At 39.8% G+C, this 27081-nt stretch overlaps 1 protein-coding gene across 1 annotated transcript; it reads left to right on the top strand.

Moving 5' to 3' along the window:
- The first annotated feature begins 1502 nt into the window (after window positions 1-1502).
- On the top strand, window positions 1503-27053 carry LOC142350747 (uncharacterized). Its single transcript, XM_075402701.1, has 4 exons — window positions 1503-1754; window positions 14177-14746; window positions 17883-17947; window positions 26804-27053. The coding sequence occupies exons 1-4, from the start codon at window positions 1534-1536 to the stop codon at window positions 26998-27000; spliced, it is 1053 nt and encodes a 350-aa protein (XP_075258816.1). The 5' UTR covers window positions 1503-1533; the 3' UTR covers window positions 27001-27053.
- The last annotated feature ends 28 nt before the right edge of the window (window positions 27054-27081 follow it).

Genomic DNA, 27081 nt, shown 5'->3' with positions numbered 1-27081 from the left:
TGTTTTAGTTTTGACTGTTAATTTGTAAGAGCATTTTGTCTTTTGTTTTTTACCGCTTATGTTTTGCTGTTGCTTTACGGGATAGGTCGCTACCAGGTTCTGAATCTAATCAAGAACTTAGTTCTGCAATTTTTAATAAATCAATTCTCTTAGCTTCAAATTCTTGCAGCGTCCGGCATAGAACTTCAACAATGACACGAAGACTAAATTAAACCATAATTTTTTGGCAGCAATCCTTCATCTCACAACTATAATCTAACCTATGGGAGTGGGGTTGAGATGGTGGTGGAGGTGGCGATGGAGGTGGGGGTTGAAGTGGGGGTGGGATGGAGGTGGGGTGGAGGTGCGGTTGAGGGAGATCTTCCTGGATTGGTTCATCGAATGAAATTCATCGTGAAAATCTTTGATTCAAAGCATACAATGATCTTCAAGATTCAACAATTTCGCGGATTGACTGTTTTGTGGATTTGAATTTGCGATTATTTTTTTTTTTTGAATTGAGTTTTGAATTAACTTCTGATAGGTTTGATACATTTTGACCAATACTCAAGAGAATTAGCATACAATCATGAAAGTAATAACATCAAGGCGCAAATTGCAGATTTGAAATGGTTTTGATGTGTTATAATTTAAGTGGTTGTTAATTACATAATAGAGTAAACTCTTAAGGTAATTAGTATGTTCATGCTGAGTCAAGAATGGCAATTAGCTATGCTCAGATCGCGTGAAGCCTGGCAATTAGCCATGTTAAGAGGGAGTTCATTAGGTTAGTACCGCTTCTCAGACAGAGAGCAGAGTCTGCAAAATTATGCGTACGTGTTTGACTCATAAAGTTTGTCTACAAGCATAGTGTTCATTGTAAACTTGTACATGTTGAAAACTGGTAATTTGAAAGCTGGGTATGCAAAAAACTGACTGGAAAGTTCATGATTATGAGGAGAAAACGAGTGAAAGACGTTGTCAGTGAAAACGAGTGATTGTGAAATATATTGTCTAATAGTTTGTCGAAGAGGTACCGCATACGTTAGAAACTCCAGCGAAAAAAAGCCAATAAAATCCTCTTCGTTTAAGTAATTTGCAGAGACTGAAAGTTTCAAGTGAAAGACTACGTCTCTTGTTCATAAAGGACCAGAATAACTTTCCCACCAGTTGAAAACATCTAGTCTGTTAAAAAACTTTCTCGATTAGAACTGAGAAACTCAATTTAAGCATTTTTGCAATAACTTTTGTTCATTTGAAAACCGATAATTAAAAGTTGCAGATGAAACCTCAATCCGGTTTTTTTTCTAAGATATTTTATATGTGTTAGATGTTAGATGCGTTTTATATGACGTCTTATACGTTGCAAGAAATTTTAAAGTTCTAAGCGAGAGTTTATGTAAAACACCTGCTCAAAGGTCTTCAATGTATGGTGGAAATTCTCTATTAATTATTAATAGTTTTTTGAGAATGACCAAGATCAATCCTGGCATAAATTTAAAAGTGCTGCCTCGGTTCTTTTCACAATTTTTCGTTCGTTTTGTTGCAAAATATATGCCGGAAACAATGGCCATTCTTGTTCTCCGCTGGCTGATAAAATTGAATTTTAGTAGAACTCTACGTACCAAAGCTTTAATTATGCCTGTTTTGGTAATAACTGTTACAGTTATTGCCATTTCTTTATTGCGAAATATGAAATCAGAGCCCTCGAAGCTGACTGAACACGAGTTTATGGCAATGCAGTTCATGCAACCGCCAAAACAAACAAAACCAAAGTTAGATTACAGCTTATTTCTCTTAAATGTTTTTTGTTTTGTTGTCTGACTGATTGTGCTGATCAGCAAAAAAAAGATTTTCTTCAGTTTTTGAAACTCTCTGACGATGAAGTTGTGCCAATTGCGTTTTCTCAGAAAAAAATTCGCGGAAATTGTTCCCACACACAATAATACACACACACACACACAAACACACACACACACACACACACACACACACACACACACACACACATAAAAACACATGCACGCACGGAGGCACACACACGTACACGCACAGACAAACACACACACACACACACACACACAAACACACATATACCAGATACACACACAGAGACGCACACGAGGACACACACACACACACACATATATATATATATATATATATATATATATATATATAAAAACACGTGCACACACGGAGGCACAGACACACACACACACACACACACACACACACACACACACACACACACATACACACACACACATAGACACGCCCACAAACAAACAGACACAAACACACACGCACACACATATACAATCACACACATACACACACACCTACCCACACACAGACACACAGAAGCATATACACACACACAAACACACACACGCATTCAAACACGCACATACACAGACAGACACAAACACACAATCACACAGACACACACACACACACAAACACGCAGACACATACTCAATGACACACAGACACACACACACACACACACACACACACACACACACATACACACACACGCACACACACATACCACACACACACACACACACACAAACACACATACACACACACACACACACACACTCATACACACGCTAACACACACGCGCACATACATACAAAAACACTTGCACACAGACACAAAGTCACTAAAACACAAGCTCAGACATACACCCAAACACACAAAAGCACAAACACCCATACCAGAGACACACACGAGGGCACATACATACACACACTCATAGACACACCCACACGCAAACAGACACAAACACACACGCGCACACATAAACAATCACATACATACACGCACACGCACACTTACCATCACACAGACACACAGCAGCATACACAAACAAACACACACACACACACACAAACGCATTCAAACAAGCTGCTTATACACATACAAACCAAAACACACAAATTCAAACACACATAAACAACCAAACACACACACACAAACACAAGCACACACACAAGCACACTCAAATACATCCACACGCACTCATGAAGGCACACAAACATAAACGCACACACAAACGCACACACATACCAGAGACACACACAGAGACGCACACAAGGATACGTACAAACATACTCACATAGACACACCCACAACAAACAGTCACAAACACATACGCACACACATATACAATCACACAGACATGCATAAACACACACACATAAACTTAACCACACACAGACACACAGCAGCTTAAACACAGAAACACACAGACACACACACATACACACGCATTCAAACAGGCACAGACACATACAGACACATACAGACAAATTCAAGCACACAAACGGCCACACACACATACACAGACACACATATCCACACACTCACACATACACAGACACGCACACACGCAAACACACCAGAGACACACACAGACACACACTCACAAACGCAGACACAGACACATACTCACTGACACACATACATACAAACACATACACACAGACACCAACACACACGCTCAGACGTACACACACACACACACATACACACACACATACACACACACACAAACACACACACACGCACACACACATACAAACACATACACACAGACACCCACACACACACACACACACACACACACACACACACACACACACACACACACACACACACAGACGCACACACACGCGCGCACACACACACAAACACGCACACACACACAAACACACACACATACCAGAGACACACACACAGAGAAACGCACACGAGGACACAAACAAACAAACACACATACATAGACACATCCACACACACCCACACACAAACAGACACAAATACACACGCATACACGTACACGCAAACACACACGTACGCACGCGCGCATGCACGCGCTTATACACACATACTACACACTTTAACTCTTTATCAGTTGATTTTTAAAGCTTGAATCAAAAACAAGGAAATATAATTGATCTCTGTTACGTAGTAAATATTAGCCAATCAGAATCGAGTATTTAAGTACGAATTTAAATGCGTATAAAACGTTCTAATATACGTAGAAAGTTCCGAAAAAGTGCATTTAACCTAATTTTAAGTAAATATAACCACTATATGTATCGATTAAGCTGGTTTTCGGCTTAATATTTTTAGGTTATCTAGACAATTGTCGATTGAATACGAACTGATTTGACGTCAATAACATCAGACAAAAAAACCAGTAAAAGAGCATCGAAAAAACCTTGCCGTCTAAGTATCACTTGTTGCTTTGTACGTCTTAATGCTTACGCTAATGCTGACACGTTGTTATGCTTTGAATGTATACTTATACGTTGTTGAATTGAAACAGATACGGACTACAGTTTTTACTGAGTTTACATTGGTGCCGCTCCTTACAGAACCACCTTTTGTTTGAAAAAATAAATTGCCTTTTAGCCTAATTGTGATAAACTGATTAAATAGATCTAATTGTCGTAGCAAGTATTATTGGACGGAAGTATTATTGTTCGTGGATATTGTGATCAGTGCAGTTCTGATCAGTTAGAAGCTGAGCTCTGAGCTCAAATCAGTAAGAATCCTACCCAGTCATGGTATCTGCTACTGACCTAATGAGACAAGGAACCCTACGGACACGGAACCCCTTTCCTGTTCTGACTGCGAAAGGACCGTGTCATTGGAGGGGGTAATCAGAGGAAGAAATACGAAACAATTTATTTGCTCATAGTGGTTTACAGTTTGAAAATGCCTGTTGACAAAAACAGAATTTTGACGGCGCGAAAAGTATCCTGTGATCAAAGCTGGCACTCCAAAAAAGGTTGTGGCCTGAATTGCATCATCAACAGAAAACTGTAAGACAGAACTGAAATTTTACAATTATATTCTTGCAGTAAATTGATTAAAAGCTAATTTAGACGGCAAGGACCCAACCCTACTAAAATTTTCATCGTTTTTTTGCTACATTCACCAACAATTGCTTTAACACTAGACAGGCTTTACGACGGGTAATTTATAGATAATCGATCACCATTAACCGCACAAAAGATAATTTTTGAGACTAAAAAACATCGATTTTAAAAATTTTTGGTAGAGTTACCAAAAACTTCGAAAAAATTGATACAGTTGGTTCGTATATAAAAAATAACTTCTGATATAGAGGAAATTGATAGAAAATAATGCTAAATTGTTCAATTTTGAAAATTTTTGGTCAATTTTGAGGCAATTCAAAAAACTTTCGAAAATCAATACCGAATATTCATAAACCGTATTTTTGAGTTTAAAACCGTCCAGTTTACTGGATTACCGTTCCGTAAACAAGAATTTGCGAAAAAATTGACCAAAAATAGAAAAAATTGGACAAACGCATAAAATTTTGACAAATTTGTCAAAAAAATCAATTTTCCAGCAAGAAGGTTCGTAAATTGAGTGAAACACAAAAGGTTGTGAAAAATTTAACAACCTCTGGCCTGCAAAAAAAAATATATCGAATTCCCATAGTTTTTCCCGTTGATCGTTCATGAACCGTTTGCCCGCGTCCTTTCCGTACTTTCGCTCTTTAGTTTTCCGTGTTGCGATTTTTTTCCTCAGTAACGTCGCTCTCCCAAAACTTCGCTTTTCGTTTTCTTCCGCTACTTTTCCGGATTTAAGTATAGTATGTCATATGTGATGAAGTATGTTGTCGTTTTTCTTGTAGTATGTTGTGTATGCTAGTATGCTGGTTTGTTGTTTAGGTCTTGGAGTTTTCTAGGGTGTGACTTAAGTTTATTCTCGAGTTACGGCTGGATTGTCCTTTGGCTTTTCAACTTTACTAATCCACTAGCCTTGCTGTTGTAGTATATTGATTTTGCTGCTGTATGTTTTTGTGTACCTGTATGATCGCTAGTTGGTTTGGTCTTGTTGCCTTCTAGGGTGTGAATTAAGTTCATTCTCGAGTTACGGCTGGATTGTTTCTTGACTTTCACAACTGTCATATTTTACAAATACACTTCTGTAGTTTATTTAATTTTGCTGTAGTTTGTTTAATACCGTTAGTATGCTGATTGTTTGTTGTGGTTTGGGTTTTGCTAGGATGTGACTTAAGTTTATTCTGGAGTTACGGCTAGTAAATTTCTCGACCTTTGCATGCTTTTAGTGTACTACTGCATTGCTGTAAATTAGTTTCTCGTTAAATTTGTCGTTATAGCCCCATAATGAACTATATTAGATTGTCTTGCAGTAGCTTCTCTCCTTCTTCCTAGGGTGTGACTTAAGTTTGTTCTGGAGTTACGGCTAGGTTGTTTGCTTGAGTTTTTGCTGTGGTCTGCTAACATAGTTCTATCCAACCTCATTTTCCCGCCCGTTCTCTCCCACCGTCCCGTTTCGTTGCGTAGCGCGTTTTCCACCCGCGTTCCCGCACGTCCCCTTTCCGTTCCGTCGCGCACTGCTCGCTCGACTTCACGTCTGTCCCGTTTCCGTCGCGTCGCGCGTTGCTCGCTCGACTTCCCATCCGTAACGTCTCCGTTTTGTCGCGCGTTGCTCGCTCGACTTCCCGTGTGTCCTTTGTCTCCCTCCGCGTTGAGCGCATAGCGTTCAGCCCCCCACTTCTGTTTTTGTCGGGCACTGTGTGCTCGACGACCCTTTTTGCTCTTTGGGCGGTTTGTTTTGCAGACTGTCTACGTTGTGCTGTGTTTGGGGCCCTTTTGCGTTAGGTTTGATTTGCGTGGATTTGATTTGTTTGGAGTATGCATATAATAGATAACCGTGTGCTGTGGTAGTTTTGCTGGTCATTGGAAGTAATAACATCATGATGTCTAATAGTCTTGATCAAAAAGTCAAAAAGTTGTACGCTGCCAGGTCAAAGCGTGAGGCTGAATTGCATGCTATACATGAAGATATTCTTCATTGTATAAATAGTCAAAGTAGGCGAGTGAAAGTTGAACGCCTAGTAACAAAGTGCAACGAAGCATTTATGACTGTTGTAGACAAAAATGAGGACCTGATTGCATTTGCTGGAAAAACAGAGGATCCAAGTGCTCTTGTTCCTTCATTAGAGTCTTATTTGGAGGCAATGACAACTAAGAACGACAAGATACTCACTTCAGCACGAAACTACATCAACTCTGCTGATGATAAAGTGAGTGATTTCCAGGAACCAAGGGCTCCCATTCTTTCTAGACTCCCCTCAATTATGACCTCGTCAAGAACATCTAGTCAGCGTAAACATGATTACGTAATTGCTAAAATGAAGCGTGAAGAAATTGAAAAACAGAATGAGGCAGCCATTCGCCTTGCTAAACAGAAAAAGCAGATGGAATTAGACGAACTGGAGGAAAACAACAGGAAACGTTTGGCAGAGGCAACTCTGCAAGAATTTGAATTGCTGGACGCCGTTTCTAAAGGTAGCCAATCTGAAACAACTGCAAGTGCTAGGAGTTCGATGAGAAGTGAAAAGGCTGTCCAGGATTGGATCAACACCTCACTTGCTTTAGCTTTTAATAACAACGAGACAACTGGTGAACCAGAGGTTACGAAAGACCCTCCAGAATGCCCTAGCCACAATAACGAAGAAGCAGTGGAAGATCACAACACTGACATTTCAAGACATTCGATTCCAAAAAATTGTCGAGGCAATTACTTTTTAAGCTTTGAGACCTTGCAGCAACTCGACCCCTATTATACTCCACCTGAAAATTTTTTGGCTGCTGCTAACACACAGGCGTTGTACCAGGCGCACCTAAGGGCGCAAATGAATCAAACAGGCCAGCAAGGCACGGAGCTCCCAAGCATAACTAACCAAGGAACCGCGGATAGTCAGCCGCCTTCAGTACACGCCCCAGGGGCTTCCTCACCACCCATTCAACAGCCCATTCCACCACAAACGTTCGCACCACAAGAAAATCAGAATATTGCAACCGAGTTTTTTCCCAACGCACAATTTCAAATTTCGCAATCCAGGGGACCTGAAACATCAAGTCTGCCCGAGAATAAATCGGCCCAGCGTATATGCCCCCGAGAACAAATTAATTTTGTCCCCCGAGCACCAAACGCCACTCTTCCTCCTTTTCCGACAACAAATCATCCAGCCCCCGCAATCAACGTTCCCCTGCACCCAAGCGCCCCACCAAGTCCAAACATTCAACAGCACAACTCCGAACCCGCTCATCTTAATGTCCTTCCGATTCCGAACCCAGTCTTTGCACCTAACCTCACTGCTCCTTTCCCACAAGCCACTTTGGATAATCAGCCTCTCGTCAAAACATTTCAGAATAATAATAACCGAGAACACAAAGTTGTACGTTCCGTTGCTCCGCCTGTCCCAAATATGCCCAATATCCCTCTTGGCCAAAGTTTTGTGCCAAATATGAGTCATTGGCGTTTTCCACAGCACAGACCGTCATTAGTCAACCAAGACGCTACCACCGTAAATAATGTTGCTCCAAATGTACAGGCACACATCGCACCATCAGTTACTAATTTTCCACAACAAATATATTCGAATTCACCCCTTTTGATTGATATGCAATCACCATCCGGCACACATCAGGAAAACCCGATTGCAACTACAAGTAATATTGTACCTGGTCTGGCCACTCCGGTTTTTCAGCCAACATACCCTTATGTTGGGCCCACTCCGTTGAGTTGGAGTGGTCCGCAGGTGTCTGCACCTGCCCCTCCGATACCGGACAATGCGTCATTGATTAGGGAATTAGCTGACGCAATAAACAGCAAGAAAAATGACCCTTTGCCAGAATGGAAACTTGCTCAGTATAATGGCGATCCATTACAATGGCACGAGTGGTATGGTCAATTCAAAAGCGCGATTGACTCGCAAACGCTCACTGATGACGTTAAATTGACATACCTTAAAACACTCGTCACTGGTAAAGCAAAGATTGCAATCGCCGAGTTTGCTTACTGTGGTTTAATGTACAAGGATGCACTAAGGACTTTGGAACGTAAATTTGGCCAGCCACAGGCAGTCGTAAGTGCACACTTGGATAAACTAAGCAATTTTCCGCCTCTTAAAATGCACAATAGTGATAACATCATTAACTATTCTGCAGCCATATCCAGCCTCGTTGGGGTTTTCAAGTCACTATCATATGACGCTGACCTGAAGAGCGCTTCCCTACTTAACCAAGCGGTACAGAAGTTACCACCAAACATGAAAGAGTCATGGTCACTCTTTACGGTTAAGAAGCACTGGGTTAAGCCTACCCTCCTTGACTTTAACGATTGGCTTAAAGAAAAGGCTGAGGCCCATGATCTTATGAAACAAAGTGCAACCAAGGCCAAACCTGAAGAGAACAGCACTTCAGTAACCAAGACCAAAACAGCCTCAAAAGTGTTTGCATCAAATTCACAACAAAGGGAAACAAAGAAACAAATGCCATCTTCTTCCACAAACACTTACTCTCGTTGCATTGTATGCAAAGGTAACCACCGGCTATGGGAGTGTCGAGTTTTCAAGGAAAAGACTCCAACCCAGAGAGCTAAGTTGGTGGCGGATAACAAACTTTGCTTTTCGTGCTTACGGGACAAGCACACCTTTCGCCAGTGCCCTCAACCAAGAAAGTGCCGAGCAGAAGGGTGCAATAGTTCGCATAACACACTATTGCATGGAGCAGATAGGGTTTTCCCAACAAAGCAGTCGACAAATTTGAATACCATTCAACCTTCTGGCAACACAGGTCAAAGTAAAGCAACTTCTAGTCAACTCCAGCCTAATAAGACCACAACAATGTCATCTGTTACTGATGTTAAGGGGCTCCTTCAGGTGACTGAATTGCAGTTGGTCAATTCGTCCGGTTTAGATACCAAGGCTTTAGTTTTGTGTGATACCGCCTGCAGTAACTCTTGGGTGGCCGGTAGTCTCGCAGATAGACTCGGTTTGCACGGTAAAGCACTAAAGCTAACTGTCAAGGGTATTAATACCGAAGAGGTAGTTGATACTAGGGTTGTTGAAGTTACCGTGAAACCAAAAGAACAACAAGATTTCGAACCATTTACCATCAATCCTTTCGTTAAAGAGAGTCTGAACGTCGGCTCAGATATAATTAATGTACAGGCCCTACAGGAGACTTACCCACACTTAGCAGTCCTTGATCCTGTGACATATTCCTATAAAGACATTGAGATGATACTCGGACAAGATGTCTATCATGCCATCCGCCCGTTAGAATACTTCTCTGCCGATGAGAAGCGTTCACCCGTTGCCGTACGCTTGCCCATAGGTTGGGTCTTAAGCGGTCCGTTACCATCAAGTTCGTGTTTAACCTCAACGTGCTTTAAAGTGAATATCGAACAAGACAATGAGTTAGCAAGTCAAGTAAAGTCATGGTACGACATTGAATCATTCGGAGCAAACAAGCAGGTAGACTCAAGATCTGCAGCAGACGCAAGGGCTCACAAAATTCTTGAAAGTACCACCATACACAATGGCCTGAGATACGATGTCGGAATGCTGTGGGCAGCAGACAACATCCAGCTCCCAAATAATTACTTCTCCTCCCTTGTGCAACTAAAATCGCTCGAAAAACGTTTGGCCAAGGATGAAGACCTTAGAGAGAAGTATACTAGTACCATCAAGGAAGACCTAAATAAGGGGTATGTAATTGAGGTTCCGGACGCTCACAAGGTTGAGAGCCGGTCCGATAAAGAGTGGTACCTACCCCACCATCCGGTTTTAAACCCGAACAAACCGGGTAAGGTGCGTAGGGTGCTCAATGGAGCAGCAAAATTTCATGGCGCCTCACTGAATAAATCTTTGCTCACTGGCCCTGATCTGCTCCAAAACCTTATTTATGTACTTCTTCGCTTCCGACAACATCCATATGCCGTCTCTGCCGACATCGAGGGAATGTTTCTACAGGTTGGTGTATTACCATCAGATCAACCATCACTTCGCTTTCTGTGGCGGGAGGACCCCACAACTAACGTTGTAGTGTATCAATATACGCGCCATATATTCGGGGCTAAAGACTCGCCCACATGCGCCAACTATGCATTACAACGCACTGCGAGAGACAATGCCAAGTTTTACCCCGAAGCTGCAAAAGCCGTCCTTGAAAACTTCTACATGGACGATTACCTTGACTCAGTGGAGTCTCCTGAGAAAGCCATCAATAGATCGAAGGAATTGGTACATCTTCTCCATCTCGGTGGGTTCAAGCTTACAAAGTTTGTAAGCAATGTGCAAAATCTGGCTGATCGAATTGATGGTTCGCCTCAATCTACTGAGCCCAAGGTTATTGTTTCATGTCAGGAGGATTCATCGCATGTGCTAGGGTTAAAGTGGGATCACACTAATGACACTTTAGTTGTGAGTAGGGGTACAAGCTGCGCTATCACCAAGTCCCTCACGCAACGCTTGGTCCTAAGTCTTGTCTCGAAAGTCTTTGACCCCATTGGTCTTGTCGCACCGTTTACCGTCGGTGCGCGATTGCTCTTAAAAGACATCTGGCGTGTCAAAGGACAGCAATGGGATGACGAGCTCCCACAGGACATGGCTCAAAGATTTTTGGTCTGGAGTGCGGACTTACCAAAGCTTGAAAACATCAAAATTCCTCGAAGTTACTTTAGTGGACCCTTTGATAATACAGAGTTGCATATGTTCGGTGACAGTTCCCAGGATATTTTTAGTGCCGTCGCATTTCTTCGAGCCCGAGTAACAACCCCTACGGGCAAGATAAAAACAGAGCTTGCGTTTGTTTTGGGGAAAGCACGCGTGGCGCCAATGAAAGTAATGACTGTCCCTAAACTGGAATTGCAAGCAGCTCTACTTGCCGCTCGGCTGAAGAACGAAATTATTCAGGCACTTACGGTAGCTGTTAACCAAGTATTCATGTGGACAGACAGCACGACCGTTCTTCAGTGGATAAACTCTAATGAAAAGCAACCAATCTTTGTTGCAAACCGCGTTTGTGAAATTTTGGAGTATACCAGCGTTGACCAATGGAACCACGTCGCAACTAAGGATAATCCAGCTGACGCTGGCACGCGTGGAATGTCCGCTGAGGTTTTGCAACTAAGCAGTTGGGTCAATGGTCCACATTTCTTATCTAACTCAAGTTTTCCTTTCGTACCGAACAAAGACGTCATTAATAACATCAAACTTGGCGTCAACCAAGCAGTCATCATAGAAGACACTGTCTCTCTCGCTACATCTGTTAAAAAACAGACAACTCCCGTTCCGTCGTTATTCCCATTTGATAAGTTTAGTTCTTATCAAAAGTACTTGCGCATTGCCGCATACGTTCTCCGGCTTTTGCCGAAACATGCCGGCTACCGTAACCCCGATGGTAGTATTACCGACCCTACTGAGCTTGACGAAGCCGAGCGTCATCTACAGTATTTGGTGCAAGGAGAGTCTTTTGAAGCCGAAAGAAAAGATCTCATTGACAATAAATTCGTTAAACGGAGTAGCCGAATTGCTCCACATTCACCGTTTATTAGTCCAAATGGGCTAATCCGTTCCTCGGGCCGCATCAAGCGGTTAATTGAAGTTGGGTTCAACGTAAAGCACCCAATCATCTTAGACGCACGTCATCCGTTTGTAAAACTGTTTCTTGAACACATGCACGTAAAGCATTTTCATCAAGGCGTTGAATACCTAAGATCAATTGTGCAGGAACAATATGCAGTACTGAAACTAAGATCATCCTTGCGTTCCATCAAAGCACACTGCCTGAGATGCCGAGAATTCCAAGCTGTAACTATGCAACCAATCATGTCTGACTTACCTAAGGAGAGACTTGCTTACCAGTCTCCTCCCTTCACGAACACTGGCGTTGACTACTTTGGGCCATTCTATGTTACTGTCCGCCGAACTACTGAGAAAAGGTGGGGCTTCCTCTTCACCTGTCTCACTACTCGCGCTGTCCATGTCGAGATAGTTACATCCATGGACACCAGTTCTTGTGTTATGGGAGTTGAGCGGTTTGTGTCACGTAGAGGTACACCTGCCATGATTTGGTCAGACAATGGCACTAACTTTATTGGAGCGGAGAAAGAACTCCGAGAAAGTATTGAAAAGTGGAACGTTGTCAACATTGCAGCTGAGCTCGCTCACAAAGGTATAAAGTGGAGATTCAATCCACCCAGCGCACCACATCAAGGTGGTATCTGGGAGAGGTTGGTACGCAGCTTCAAACGCGTGTTGTATACAATTCTTGGCACGCGTCGCCTCACGGATGAGGTACTGCATACTACCTTTTGTCTCGTGGAGAATGCTCTCAATTCGCGTCCTTTAACACCCGTAAGCGCCGATCCGTGCGATTTGAACGCTTTAACGCCCAACCACTTTCTTTTAGGAGAACACTCTACCGGTATTCCGTCTGTTGTCGGCAACAATGAGTTCGACCATCGTAAACGCTACGCCCGTGCGCAGTCATACGCTAATGCGATCTGGTCCCGTTGGATCAGAGAGTACGTACCGACGCTGAACCGACGCTCTAAGTGGCAGACGCCTGCCGAGCAACACCTTAAGACCGGTGACTTGGTTTGGATAGTTGAAGAAACCAACCCTAGGGGTTACTACCCAACCGCTCGGATTGTGGAACTCCGTTACGGCTCCGATAGCGTCGCGCGCTCCGCCGTTATACGTACGTCGACCGGTTCACTTGTCCGCCCGCTTGTAAAACTTGTACCAGTTTTCCCAACATCTTCTTCCGGGCCGGAGGATGTTACGTAGTAAATATTAGCCAATCAGAATCGAGTATTTAAGTACGAATTTAAATGCGTATAAAACGTTCTAATATACGTAGAAAGTTCCGAAAAAGTGCATTTAACCTAATTTTAAGTAAATATAACCACTATATGTATCGATTAAGCTGGTTTTCGGCTTAATATTTTTAGGTTATCTAGACAATTGTCGATTGAATACGAACTGATTTGACGTCAATAACATCAGACAAAAAAACCAGTAAAAGAGCATCGAAAAAACCTTGCCGTCTAAGTATCACTTGTTGCTTTGTACGTCTTAATGCTTACGCTAATGCTGACACGTTGTTATGCTTTGAATGTATACTTATACGTTGTTGAATTGAAACAGATACGGACTACAGTTTTTACTGAGTTTACAATCTCAGTTTTTGCAAGAACTTTGATAAGTTTGGAACTACAACGCTTCCAAACAGCTCTTTAATAAAAACGCAAATATTTGTGATTGGGCTAAAACGATGAGAGTAAAAAAAAACCTGTTTAAGTTTTAGAGTTTCTTGTTTTCAGGAAATCGGCACCAAAAGTGAAACATCCACCCAAGGAAAAGCCACTGATTTTATTGTTCTCTGCTAATAGAAATTCGGCACCTTCAACTTTCGGCTCAATGATATCCTTAGTTGGCAACTATCCGTATCATCTTGTAGAACCGACGCTGCAGTTCCAAGGTTTGAATAAAAGTGAAAATTCTAGTTCGGCTGAAAAGGTTGTCGATGTTGTGAACGCCTCCGTAAAACTTTTAAAAGATCTGATTGGCTGTCAATTCAATCCTGGTTCTCAAACGCGACAAAGTGTGAACGAAATGAAGGCCAAATTCACCCGCGAAGCAATCTTGCGATCCAACCCGAAATCTCACTTAGCAGAAGAACTCAAACTGCCATTTTATAGTGACGATGAAATGTACTCAAACATGCACAAAATCTGTTTGAAGAGTGATTTGAAGATCGTGGAACTTTCAGACATTTTCAGGGAAGGGATTCCCTCAAAAGTGGTTCTCCTGGTTGAAAATATGTTTGTCTTTTTCAAAGACATGCACGTTATTTTCTTCGATGAAATTGACAGGAGCGCAGTTTTGCCGGGGTAAGTTTACAATTGCCAGATACGTTCAAAAGTTATATAGGAACTAATCATAGTCAAATGAAATTATTCCAGTTTGAGGACAAGATTTTACAATAAGTTGAAAGATAAAATCTGATGTATGAATTCTGTTGTATGCGGAAGTTTGTTAGGTTTTACAGTTTACCCTAGCCATGTTTTCGGATCTTTTCAACTATTGCTTACCCCCCCCCCCCCTTTGGTACCTAGTAGAGAATCGCCACCCCTTTTGTGCTATACTTTACCACAATATTATTTGGCCCACAGTTTAGATAGCCGAATATCAGTTTAAGCGCAATTGCGGACCGCTGTTCACGGCCATGCCTCTCACGCGCTGTGGGATGTAATCCGGAAATCGCGGGTCGGTTATCGCTGCCCACCGACCCGCCAGTCGGAAATTCTTTTCGCTTTGTATTCCATTTCGGCTAATTGTCCTAGCATGGCGCATTTTATTTTATCCAGCTTAACACAGAATGAGCATACACGGAAAGTTATTAGTCGTCTAAATCTATTCAAGAATAGCCCCCCTTTTGCAAAAGGGGGGGCAATTGTTGAAAAGATCCATGTTTTCTATTCCCAGGTTTAGACCTCGACTTATGAAAAGACCATGCTTTGGCGTAGCTCTAAGAAATTTCAACATGAAAAAAGTACTCCCGGGTTGACAAAAAATTTTAATCATAGAACTTTCAAAATATGGAGCATCGACTTTATACATTTAAAAAGTCGTGAGAAATTATTAGGACTATGATTCTGTCAAAAATGAAAGTTTTATGACTATAACTTTCCCATAATGAGAGTTCTATGACTAAAACTTTTCCATAAATGGAGGTTTTATGACTACAACTTATACATAATATGAAGTTCTATGGTTACTTCTTCTCTATAACAACAGAAATGAGGCATTCAAAGCGGCTTGGTTTTTTCGTGAGTCCTCATGAGCTTCTTAAACTTCAAAGGAAAACAGTTTTGACTGTTTTTCTCGCAGAATAAGCAAAAAAGAAGGCTCTTTTTCCGATATATATATATAATTATATATATATATATATATATATATATATATATATATATATATATATATAATATATATAGTTTGGACATTTAACAACAAATCAATTAAAAAAAACATTTTACCCACAAAAATTGAAATGACGACGCCAAACAAAAAAATGGTGCCTTACAATCCTTATAAATAGAAGGCACTACCAAAACATTATGGGTAACATTGAAAAACTCCTTGATCCATTAGGTCCTATTATATTTAAAGAAAACTATCGACTTTTTGAGAAACATTTCACGAAATCGCAAGGCTTGACGTCATATATCACTTATGGAAAATTTTCTTTATTCATGGCCAACGTTGGCAAAACTTACGCTTCCTATATCTCTTTGAGGAGCCTAGACTTAGTTTCAAAGAAATGAGAGCAACTTTTACATAAAAAACAGTAAAAAAATTCGAATTTCCGAAATACACCTGTTTTATGTACCATTTTTTGAGCATCGACTCAATAGAAAATGCTCGGGTTGTTTTACCACCCCTATGGATAGAAGGCACTACCAAAAAACTATGGGTAAAATTGAACAAAGTGTATTCCTGAAACCAGTTTTTTAAGAGATTTGGCTGGGCGTTGAATTTTTCAGTGCAGCTCTTAATCCAGCACCTCATGCTTCAAATTTGACTCGACTATTCAAGTGTAATTTATTAGATATAATCTCCTATTGCAAGTGTTCCTTGTGATTTTCTGTCCTACAAATTTGATTAATTTCAAGAAAAGAACGTATTTTTGACAGCAGTTTTGGTATACCAGAACAGAGCTAACTATCCAGGCTGTGAATGCTTCACGAATGAAAGATTCTCAAATTATCGTGTAAAGGCTGATACAATCTTCTGATTATATTGTGCTGTTGTTTTAAACTTTTAGACAATTTTCTCAACAAAAGAGTTTTCAGTTCTGTTCTAAAACGTGTCTTAATTTTTTGTTCATCATAGTTGCAATAAAGGCAACTATGTTGAACAGTGCCGTCTTTTGCTAGCAAGGCTATTTTAAAAAGTAACCAATGGAAAAATACATCAATATGTAGTAGTCGTATTTTTTTAAAATCACAAATATGTAAGTTAAACAAGCCACTTGGTTAAAGTTACTGGTTAGAAATTTATAAATCAAACATTATTATCTTTCCAATTCATTAACTTTTGTTCAGTTATCTCAAAATGATTTAATGAAAAAAGGTAATTAAATCCTACTACCCTTGTGACTATTGGAACATTTTCGTGTTGTTTAAGCAATTCTGCTGTAACTTTTTGTTTAAATTTGTTCCTCGACGTTTCTTTTTTTAATTTTAATTGGAATCTGGTTCCAATTTGAATAAAGTTTTGTACAATTCATCCGTTGCTCCATTTTAACTTACATTTTGATTCTAAGAAAAGGTTATGGGTACGTTTGTTGACCATAATTGGGATCTTTTCTAATATTTGTAAATGTTCATTAGAGCGGTTTTTTGTTTGTTGAAGAATATTGAAATCCTACTTAATAACACTTCTGCTATTTGGAGTTCTGCTGGAAGAGTTTTTGTTTCTGGAAATAAATTTCTCGCAGGTTCGTATTTGATTTTCAAAAAGCAAATTTTTATGTCCCAGTTAATCTGTTTGTTAATTCCGTCGATAGAGTAAGATGTTAAATTTTGAAAAAAATTGCTCTAAAATCTAAACGAAACTTTAGTGCGAGTCACTAACCTTCCTGTTTTCGACGAAAACTTCTCTGAGTTTTAGCAGCATTTTTTATCTTTAAATGCGCATCTGTTAAGGCACCTTTTATTTTTTTTACCTTATCAAATCCCTCTTAAATTGTTAGAGATTTTACCTTTTGCTTCATGGCTTGTTATGCGTAAACTAATGTATATTTTTGTAAAATCTAATTGAAGGATAAATTTGAACAATTTTGCCAGCATCCCTGAATTTCAAATTTTGCTGATTTGACCTAAATTTCCCACATTTTTCATTGCTGTTTGTTGTTAAAGAATTATAATTGTATATCATTAGAATTAAATTTCGAGATCAAGAAAAATTTTTTGCTACGTTGTCGGTTACTTTGGTTGTTTTGTTCATAAATGGCTTGCTTTTCAGATCTGCTAACTCATCTAACTTGGCTACGGAAGCAAAAACACGGAGAACATCATTACGATCTGCCTGTGAGTCTTTTCTTGTTCGGGTACCACATCCGGGCATTTTTGTTCAATGAATTGAAAATTGGGGACTTCCTAACCGAAAAATGAGACAGGAATTAGAAGTGGTTCTAGCGGGCCGCTGAGGCATGGCCAAGTGATTATTTTCCTAATTTAATTGCCCCAAAAATTAAAGTTTATAGATTAAATTTGGAACGAAATAATAGAGTGGTTAAATGACAGAGGGGGTGAATAAATCGGGGTGAAAAGATAGGGGGTTAAATAAATAGGTAGAAAAAGTGGGACAGAGATTCAACACCTCCATTCACGCTCTATTTTTAAACATCAAAGCTTCCAACATATCAATTCGGATCGGATCATTTACCGGAAAGCGTCTGTATTTTCAGTAGACGCTATGAACAAACTACTGAGCTTTTTTGCACTGGTATTATTGGTATAACCTGATAAGAGGCGGGGCTGTCCGTTATAATTCTCAAATCTTTTCCGTTTGTTTAACCCCCCCCCCCCCCAATGGGTGCCTATTTGGAACCCCTGAAGCACTGAGCGTCATAGACGAATAACGTTTAACAATGTAGTGGCAGGCACCTTTTAACTGGTGGAGTGGGGCGCATAACCTTCTGGGTTGAATAGGGCTAAGAACCGAAAAGATACCAAACAAATCAACGTAAAATGATAGTTGAAGCAAAAGATTAAAAAACAGAGGTTGGCACTGTGCGTACGCACCTAATATTGTATACGTAACAACAAAGAACAATATTTAATGATACAATTTCTTCGTTGAAAATATCCACGGGTACTTTTTACCGCAACAGTCTTTATCATAACGAGAGAAAATAGCCATTTTGTTAATTTGGGTTTCTAGATTTAATGGGCAATCATGTCGTGTCATGCAAAAATTGGGGTGATATGATCTGTCGTCATGACCATATTCGAAACAAAATTATATATGTCAGCTTGCTCGAGAGCTCTTTTGTCTCCCATCTGTGAACGGAAGAGTTTACTGCCCGACAATATTTCCAGATCGGTCGACATTTTCTTACCTGTATAGAATTCCCGTCAACCAGCAGCATTGGGCGTTAAAATAACTTCTCTCTTGCAGTCAAACCTTATTATAAATGCATCGGAGAAGAGTGGTTTCGCCCTGTCAGCTGCTGAGGACAGGAAGTACGAACAGTTCGCCCAGAAATGCAGTGAAGCTGGATTTCAATTCAGCCCTCTGGCTTTCAAGACAGTTCATATGACCCTCAAACGAATCGATACTCTGGTTGATAACAGAACTTTGCAGCCGGAGGAATTGTCGTTAGCTTTCAGTAGTAGGTTATCTCAATCAGTCTCTGTTACAGAAATTTGGAGCCCCGCAATCATGCTCCTTGCGAGGTATGCGAGATTATAGACACATATGAAACCCGACAAATCTTTGATTCTTTATCACACCAGTTAAGAGACGAGTCGGCTTTGAGAAAGGTGTCAGTCATGAGCGGGGACAATCCATGCTGATAGATTGTTGACTACTCACCCAATGAGTGGGGGACTCAACATATTACGCTTTATCATACGGGTTGTAATTCAGTATTGAGTGGCGGTAACAGGATGTATTACCTTAAACATTTGCGTGTGATTCCATTGTTGATTTGGTCTGAACGCGTGATAATATCAGTGATCCAAGATTTTCTAATTTATAATTCCTTGCCTTGAAAACGTGTCAAAAATGACCCAAAAAATTCGCTCTTCAAGTTTCTATTGGCAACACGATGAAAAACAAAAAAAGGCAACGACATATGGACGAAGTACCGGAGGTCCGTTTAGCGTAAAGGCCCAAGCTGCCTACAAACATTGAGAAAAAACTAACCAAAATTGTACACATCAGCCGAAAGGCGAGCGACTGCGAAAACCGGGCGAGCAAATCATTATTAGCTTCATCAAACAATTTTGTCCAGTTTGTTCAACGAAAAGGTCCAAAACACATACAAGTGGCCAAGTTTTCAAAACAGTTTTGCTGTTGAGAATCCGGGAGCTATCGAAGGCTCTGAGTGGCTTCTGCTGCTTTCACTGGTTTTGGATCTCATCAAAAACATGAAAGGTTTAACGCGCCGTTTCCAGGAGTGATACAGGTTGGGTTACGGACTTTCGCAGGTTAAATGATAGGCGTTTTAACGAAGTAAAACAGAATGTGGATATATCAAGAATGAGAGAAAACAAAATGGCTTTTTACATTAAATTTTACAGATTTACAGATAAGATCTCATTAATTGATCAAGATTGTGATTTGAATTTGAGGATGAATAAGGACCTTAAAAAATGGGTTGTATATAAACACATTCTCGGTGCTAAGAAACCCTCTAAGAATCAAGATTTAAAGTGGGGGTCGCAAGGTTTACCCATTTTTTTGGCTTCCGCTAACTTCCCAGAAATCAGTCGCGAAGGACACCATATAGAGAATGCATTTGCTTTTCTTTAAGAATTTGATTCACACTTTTGATTGTATCATAGTCATTCAATACATGCTGGGAAGACTCTACATCAGATAGCCTCAGTCTGTTAATAACTATCTAGAAAGATCAGTTTGAACCGAGCAATGATTCACAACACCAATTCTCGAAGATTCATATAAATCAATTTAGTGAATTGAATCAATTTTCTCCTGCCTGATTAATCTTTTTAGTCAAACTTTCTAATACTTTTAAAGTAAAATAACTACAATAGTTTGAATCGAAATTCTAAGGGCCCTATTCATATTTGAGCTGTAGGGCTGTTTGACTCTGTACTATCTGCTCCCATAAAAGCTGTTCTGAATGTTTCCATCTTCAATTTCATCAGGGATTTCGTAAAGATGTCCGCTGCCATTTTGTCAGTAGTAACGTAGTGAATCGAAAAAGTCCCATATTCCGTCTGGTTCTGAATGAAGTGAAACCTTGTCTCAATGTGTTTGCTCATTTTCTGCTTGACTGGGTTCTGGCAAAGTCTGATGGAACTCTGGTTGTCTTTTCCCATTGCTATTGGATGCTTCTGTTGCATGCTAAAAACTTCTAGAAATTGCTTCAAGAACACTGCCTCTTGAACTGCTGCTGCCATGCCCCGATATTCAGCTTCTGATATATAGAGAGTAAATGCGATCTGCTTATTGAAACCACAGCGGAGTGCTGCGCAACGTCCCTTCATTTTGAAGTAGTAGCCCGTTGTCAATTTTCCGTCGTTTACATCACCAGATCCGTCTGAAACACCTCCCGCGCTCATTAATAACTAGCGTCTTTTGAAAAAAGGAGTTTTAAATTTTTTGATACTTGAAAATTCTATAGAAATAGGTTTCCGCATAGCCAGTTGGTTGGTTGGTGGTTTCTTGTGCCTCAACGGAATGTTGACAGACGAAGACAGTTGATGTATGACCTGGTCTTTTTGGCCAAAAAAGTGATCCAACCAAGCTTCTGTAAAACTTCTGGCCTACTTCTTCTCCCTTTTTAGGCTGTCTGGCTGTTCGGGTCTAGGTTAGCTGGGGTATTCGACGGTTTGCATTGGTCAATATAAAAGTTTACACTGACTTTACTGAGTTTTTGCTTTACTGTTAATTTTGTCCTCTTTCCGCGCAGAAACCAGTGTAGTCTTACTCTGTCTACCATGTTGAATGTTGGGTTGAGTGTTTTCTTGACCTCGGAGAATTTTTTGATGCTTCTTGATACCACTATGATGTCGTCTACCAAGATCTTAATGAACGTGGGACCATCAACCTTTGCTTTCGCAAGCAAGCGGTGATCGTCCCTATTTCTGGAGAGCCCTGTCTGAGTAGGAATTTCGACCATTCCTTGAAACAGTTGTTAGCAGCCTGTTTTAGATCTATTCAGTTGGCATACAAACTTCTCTTTCTCTCTCTCTCTCTCTCTCTCTCTCTCTCTCTCTGATCCTCATTTCACACTCCATTCTATTCTGTCTATTTCGCATACAACTCTTCCTCTATTTAAAAAAATTCAAAAAATTTATCTTCACATCAAACTGGTGCGTCATATGGCTCTGCTTTCCTCATAATTGAAGTACAATCCTTGATGTTTCTGGCTTATGCTTAAAGGTAAGCAAAAGTCAAAATAGTCCGATTTTTCCACTTGATTGAAGCGTTTGGTCACGTCGCATGCTTTGTATTTGTCCACGTGACCATTGAGTTTCATTACACTTTGTCAACTCATTTGCCCTGTGTGACGCCCCTATCTGTAAGTGGTATCAGTAAATCACAAGTACCGTTGTTTTGGGTTGCTCTGACCTCGTCTTTCATTGCGCGGTGCCACAACTTTCAATCATCACTTGATTATTTGATCGTGTCCCTCGTCTGGACTCTGCTCTGTCCGCTTGCTCCCGTGCATCTTCATTAAAGCCAACTGTCTCTGACTGTGAGAAGTCTTCTGTGTCACTCTCTTCCAGTCACTATGTGTCCCTGGGATCCTATTGTTTTTGTAGATTTTTCATCTAATGCTGCTTCCACAAAATCCGAGGCACTTCGTATCAGTGTCGTTTCTTGAGTGTTCATGCTCTCTGCGTCGTGATACTGCTCATTTATTAAAGTTGATTATTGTGCCCTGTTTTTTTTCTTGCCATCATCTGGATGACCAGCATTTGGGTACGAGATCCCCAGTTGCTCTGGTCCCTCATCTATTTGGTCAGATATCTCTGTGTTGTCAGGAATTAGGACCACTTCGGACTCTGTAAGGATCACATCTTTTACTACAATGATCTTAGGCGAGTTGGACTTGAACTTGAGGTGCTGAAAATTGCAGCTGCAACAAAGAATACACACTACAACTGTACACTGGAAACGCGCATCAAGTGCTATGCGTCACGATCCAGTTTCGGCCAGTATAAGAGAAAAAACTGAAAAAAACAATTGTATTCGGGTCACGTTTGGGTAGAAAACAATTGCTTTCGTGTGATTATTTGCTTTCGCATATCAAATATGAAATAGCATAGAGCCAACCAGCTTGAATTTCTTGGTATTTTGAAGAAGAGATTAATTTAAACGCTAATTATTAGGAAAAGCAATAATTATCATAACAGAACGCAGAGCATTGCTTTCAATTTTGAAGGAACACCACTTCTAACAAATCTTACAATAGTAGGTTAAAACGATTAATAGATCGCTTATTACTTTTTAACACAACATTGATTTGGTTTTGGATGATAAAAGGGTTCTGGTATATTATATTTCATGCTAACCAAATCAAAAAGCAAGAGTTAGGACGAACAATGATAAAAATTTTGTGGTGGCAATAGTTACGAGTATTAGTGCGGCAACTGCTGCACTTTAACTATATTCTTATACACAGAGCTATCAAACACAAAAGAGCGGTAACTGACGAACATTCCTTTCGTAATACGAATGTTCAGAAAGTAAACAAAAAAAAATTGCTTCCTACCCTTAACGTCCGTACATTTTAGTTAGCTTCGCCGAATGGTTACCTCACTGGCATCGCAATTCCATTTGAAAAACTGAAAATGAGCGCAAACGGACCAGCTGACTTTTTGTTACTGAGTTGCAATGCAGGCCGACCAGCAAATTCCAAGCCGACAGCCGCTTCGCACTGCAAAAAAATCTTGAACCAGATTCGGTTCAGATCTCTTTTATAGCCTTGACGGCTCCCGAAGATAGAAAATTTCAGCCTTATGCTCTTCAATGTAATGAAGCTGGTACCCATTTTCCGGCTCTTGTTTCAAACTTCAATAGTTGCCGAGCAATTTTGAAAAACATAACCGACTAACGTCGGGCGAATTGCTCACAAGCAACCTGCCAGCGGTTGGCTTCATCAGTAGTTAGACACGGATTAGTGCGGCTAGCTTTAGCTTAATTGAAGCGGTGTGAGGAGCACCAGGGGGGCAACAGTGGGATGACTGTAGGGGGGACGAGGACAGTGGGACGGGGATCATTTTCTGCAACGAGCGCTTACGGACTGAACGTCGTGCAAGGGTGGGGATTGGGGAGGGGGCCGATAATGTGGGCGGCGGTGAGGTGGGGGGATCATTTTCTAAGAACCGCCCGTCACAATTTAAGTATAAGTCTCTTGAACTGTTTCTGTGAACCACTTAATTCGACACTAGTGAGCTGAAAGTTTCTAAGAGAACATAATAACACGGGGCGCTACCGTTTATCCCGCAACTGGGGACAAAAAGTCAAATAAGTCAAACCAAAAAATCAATCAAGCAAAAAATTGCATATATGATCAACAAGCTAAAATAATTGCTACAAACTACGTTGGTGAGCAATTATCCATGACTTGGTAAAAAGTGCTAGCTAAGTCATTTATGATTTTAAAAAATATAATCATACATTTGTACTAAAATTCAGCGGTAATAAGGGTGATAGATAATGACATCACGCCACATAAAAGGAACTGACGTGCGGCATCAACAGAAAAATTAAGGAAAGAGTGAGAGAGAGATAGAAAAGGAAAGAAACCTCAACCGACAGACAGAGACAGGACAAGAGCTAGGAATATTTTCGCCGATGAGATTCGATCCTTCAAATTTCACTTTTCCAGCCTTGTTACTAATTAAATCATATAGAAAAAACTGAAAAGAGCAAAGTTTGGAAGAACTCCCAGATTTCTCAGTGAAATGTTCCAAACTATTTGTTGTCTCTGAAGTTCTGTCATGTAACCCATCTTAAATCATCTCAAGGCTATCCAGTATCCCTACTTCAAGCCCTTAATAGTTTCACAGGCTTGAAAAATCCATAAACCAAGAACACGATAATAATTTTCAAACAATATGAAATGTAAATTTTATCAAGAAGTCGCTAAAATTCGAGTTATTAAAAAATTGATAAACCTCCCATTAACTCAAGAAATGATGCAGCAGCTTATTATCAAACCTTGGAGGTTCCAGATCATCTGGTGACAGAAACAGTCTAAAAACATCAAAAACCTTGAAAAAATTTGAAATATTTATTAAATTGCTTAAATTCGTGATATTAAAATTTTCAATAACATTCCTACGAAGCTAGAAAGTATGCAAAAGCCTATTATCAAAACCTAGAAGTTTCTTGGCTCTTGCGGTTGTTGAAACCCAAAAAATGACAAAAAAAATTCAAATTACTTAAAAAAATTGCAAAAATTTGTAATAAAAAAATGAAAACTTTTCCATGGCCAATAAAAATTTTTCAGTATTTTATTATCAAACCCTATGGGAAAATTTCAGGCTCTAAGAGTCGGAAGAACCTGAATAAATACTATGTCAGAAAATACTTATAAAAAATTGCAAGTTTTGTTAAAAAAATTCTAAAATTTTGATGCTAAAATCTTGCAAAGTATTCTATTACATCAGAAACTATGCATTAGGCTTTTATCAAACCCTAGAGGAGCAGATTAATTACTTCTTCAGGCTGGAAAATACAGGCTGGAAATACAGAAATGGCAAAATTTCGAAAAATTTGAAAAATTTGCAAATTTTATCGAAGAACTGTTAAAAATTTGTGATAAAAATTAAAAATTGAATGAAAATTTGAAAAATACTCCATGGCTAATGAAGATTTCCCAGTAATTTATTATCGAACTCTACAGGAGGTGTTCTGGCCCCCCGGGGCTGGGAAAACCTGAACAATCACAATAAAAATCAAAAAGGTGAAAAACTGCAAGATTTGTCAAATAAATATTAAAATTCGTGACGTTAAAATTTGAAAAGCATTTCATTACATCAGAAACTATGCACTGGCCTATTATCAAACCCTAGGCAGGAGAAAACCGAAAAAAAAATTTGAAAATACTTGAAAAAAATTGCAAAAATTTGTAATTTTAAAAAGTTGAAAACTATTCCATGAGCAAAAAATTTTTCAGTACCTTATTATTAAACCCTTTAGGAGTTTTTCCGGCTCCCAGCTAAACTTAGGGCTGAAAAATACTCAGAAAATTACAGAATAACTTGAAAAAAATTGTGAAAATTAGTATAAATTTGCGTGTTTTATTTCGATTATCAAAACATATAGCTCTTAAAATGGTCATAAAAAGTACTTACGTCTTGCAAAAAAAACTTTCAACTTTAACCAGCCTCTGTTTTAGACTGGCCTAACAAAAAATTCGAAAAGACAAAAAACAAAAAATTGCAACAATTTGGGCTCAAAAACTCCTAAAAATGACCTTTAAAGCTTAAACTACAGCCTTCCCGGCAGCTTCATCACACTAAGCACCCAAGGACTACTAAACACGAGTAATGGCCACAAAAACTTGATGCCCACTGGGCGCTACCTGTTTATCTCGTTTTTCAGGAACAAAAGTCAATTGGGTCAGACGAAAAATCGGTCAAGCGAAAAATCGCTTAAAAAAGACCCACATGACTATTAAAATTGAGGCAAGTTGTACACGCAATGCTATTCACAGCGATCCATGGATCAACTAGAATGCTGAATTCACTATTGTGGAGCAACTAGAACGCTGAATCCACTCACATTCATTTCACACAACATGAAAGTTTGTTGGATTTTTCAAACCCAACCATACTTTGCGTGAACGTCTGGTAGTCAATTAATTGTTTGTTTCAGCAAGGAACGTCGCTGATGTTTCTAGAAGAAAGTGAGCGATTCTGTTGTTTCCGTTCGTTAACAAGCGGAAACCAGTTTTCTAAAGTTTTGACTTCGATCGGTACGTGGTCTCAGCGTTGAACCTATGCGGGAGAAACGCGTATAAACGTTCATTTAGTGTAAATTCTGCGCTTCAAAACGATAATTTATCGAAGATCTACGCTTAGAAACGCTTAATTTATATTAAATCTACGCTGTATGATTAGATATCGCTTTCAACACAGAATAATGTAAAAATTGTGGGGAACTTAAGTTAACGCTTATCTTGCATAATGTTCTTTTCACCGATAAATACATTCTGTCATTTCCTTTTTCAGTTGCCAGCCTCAACCAATCAGGGCTGATCTCAAATGTACAAAGAGTTAACCAAACTCACTTTGTGAGCTCGCAAGCCCTTATGACCTCACCATCGTTGACAGTTGTCGGTGATCTCGCCAAAAGAATCAATCTGCCCCTGAACAACGACAGAAGCGTTAAAATTTCCAGATACTTAAATTACATTGCGTTCGTTTAATCAATGTTTAAATTCCTCATTACCACAAATTTTAAGAAACCAGCAAAATAATGTTTTACATAATTCAAATTTTTCTTCCAT

Source organism: Convolutriloba macropyga, chromosome 12, assembly GCF_964194025.1.
Source record: "Convolutriloba macropyga chromosome 12, txConMacr16.3, whole genome shotgun sequence".
NCBI classification, from domain to species: Eukaryota; Metazoa; Xenacoelomorpha; order Acoela; family Convolutidae; genus Convolutriloba; species Convolutriloba macropyga.
This window is presented reverse-complemented; position numbering and strand designations above follow the sequence as displayed.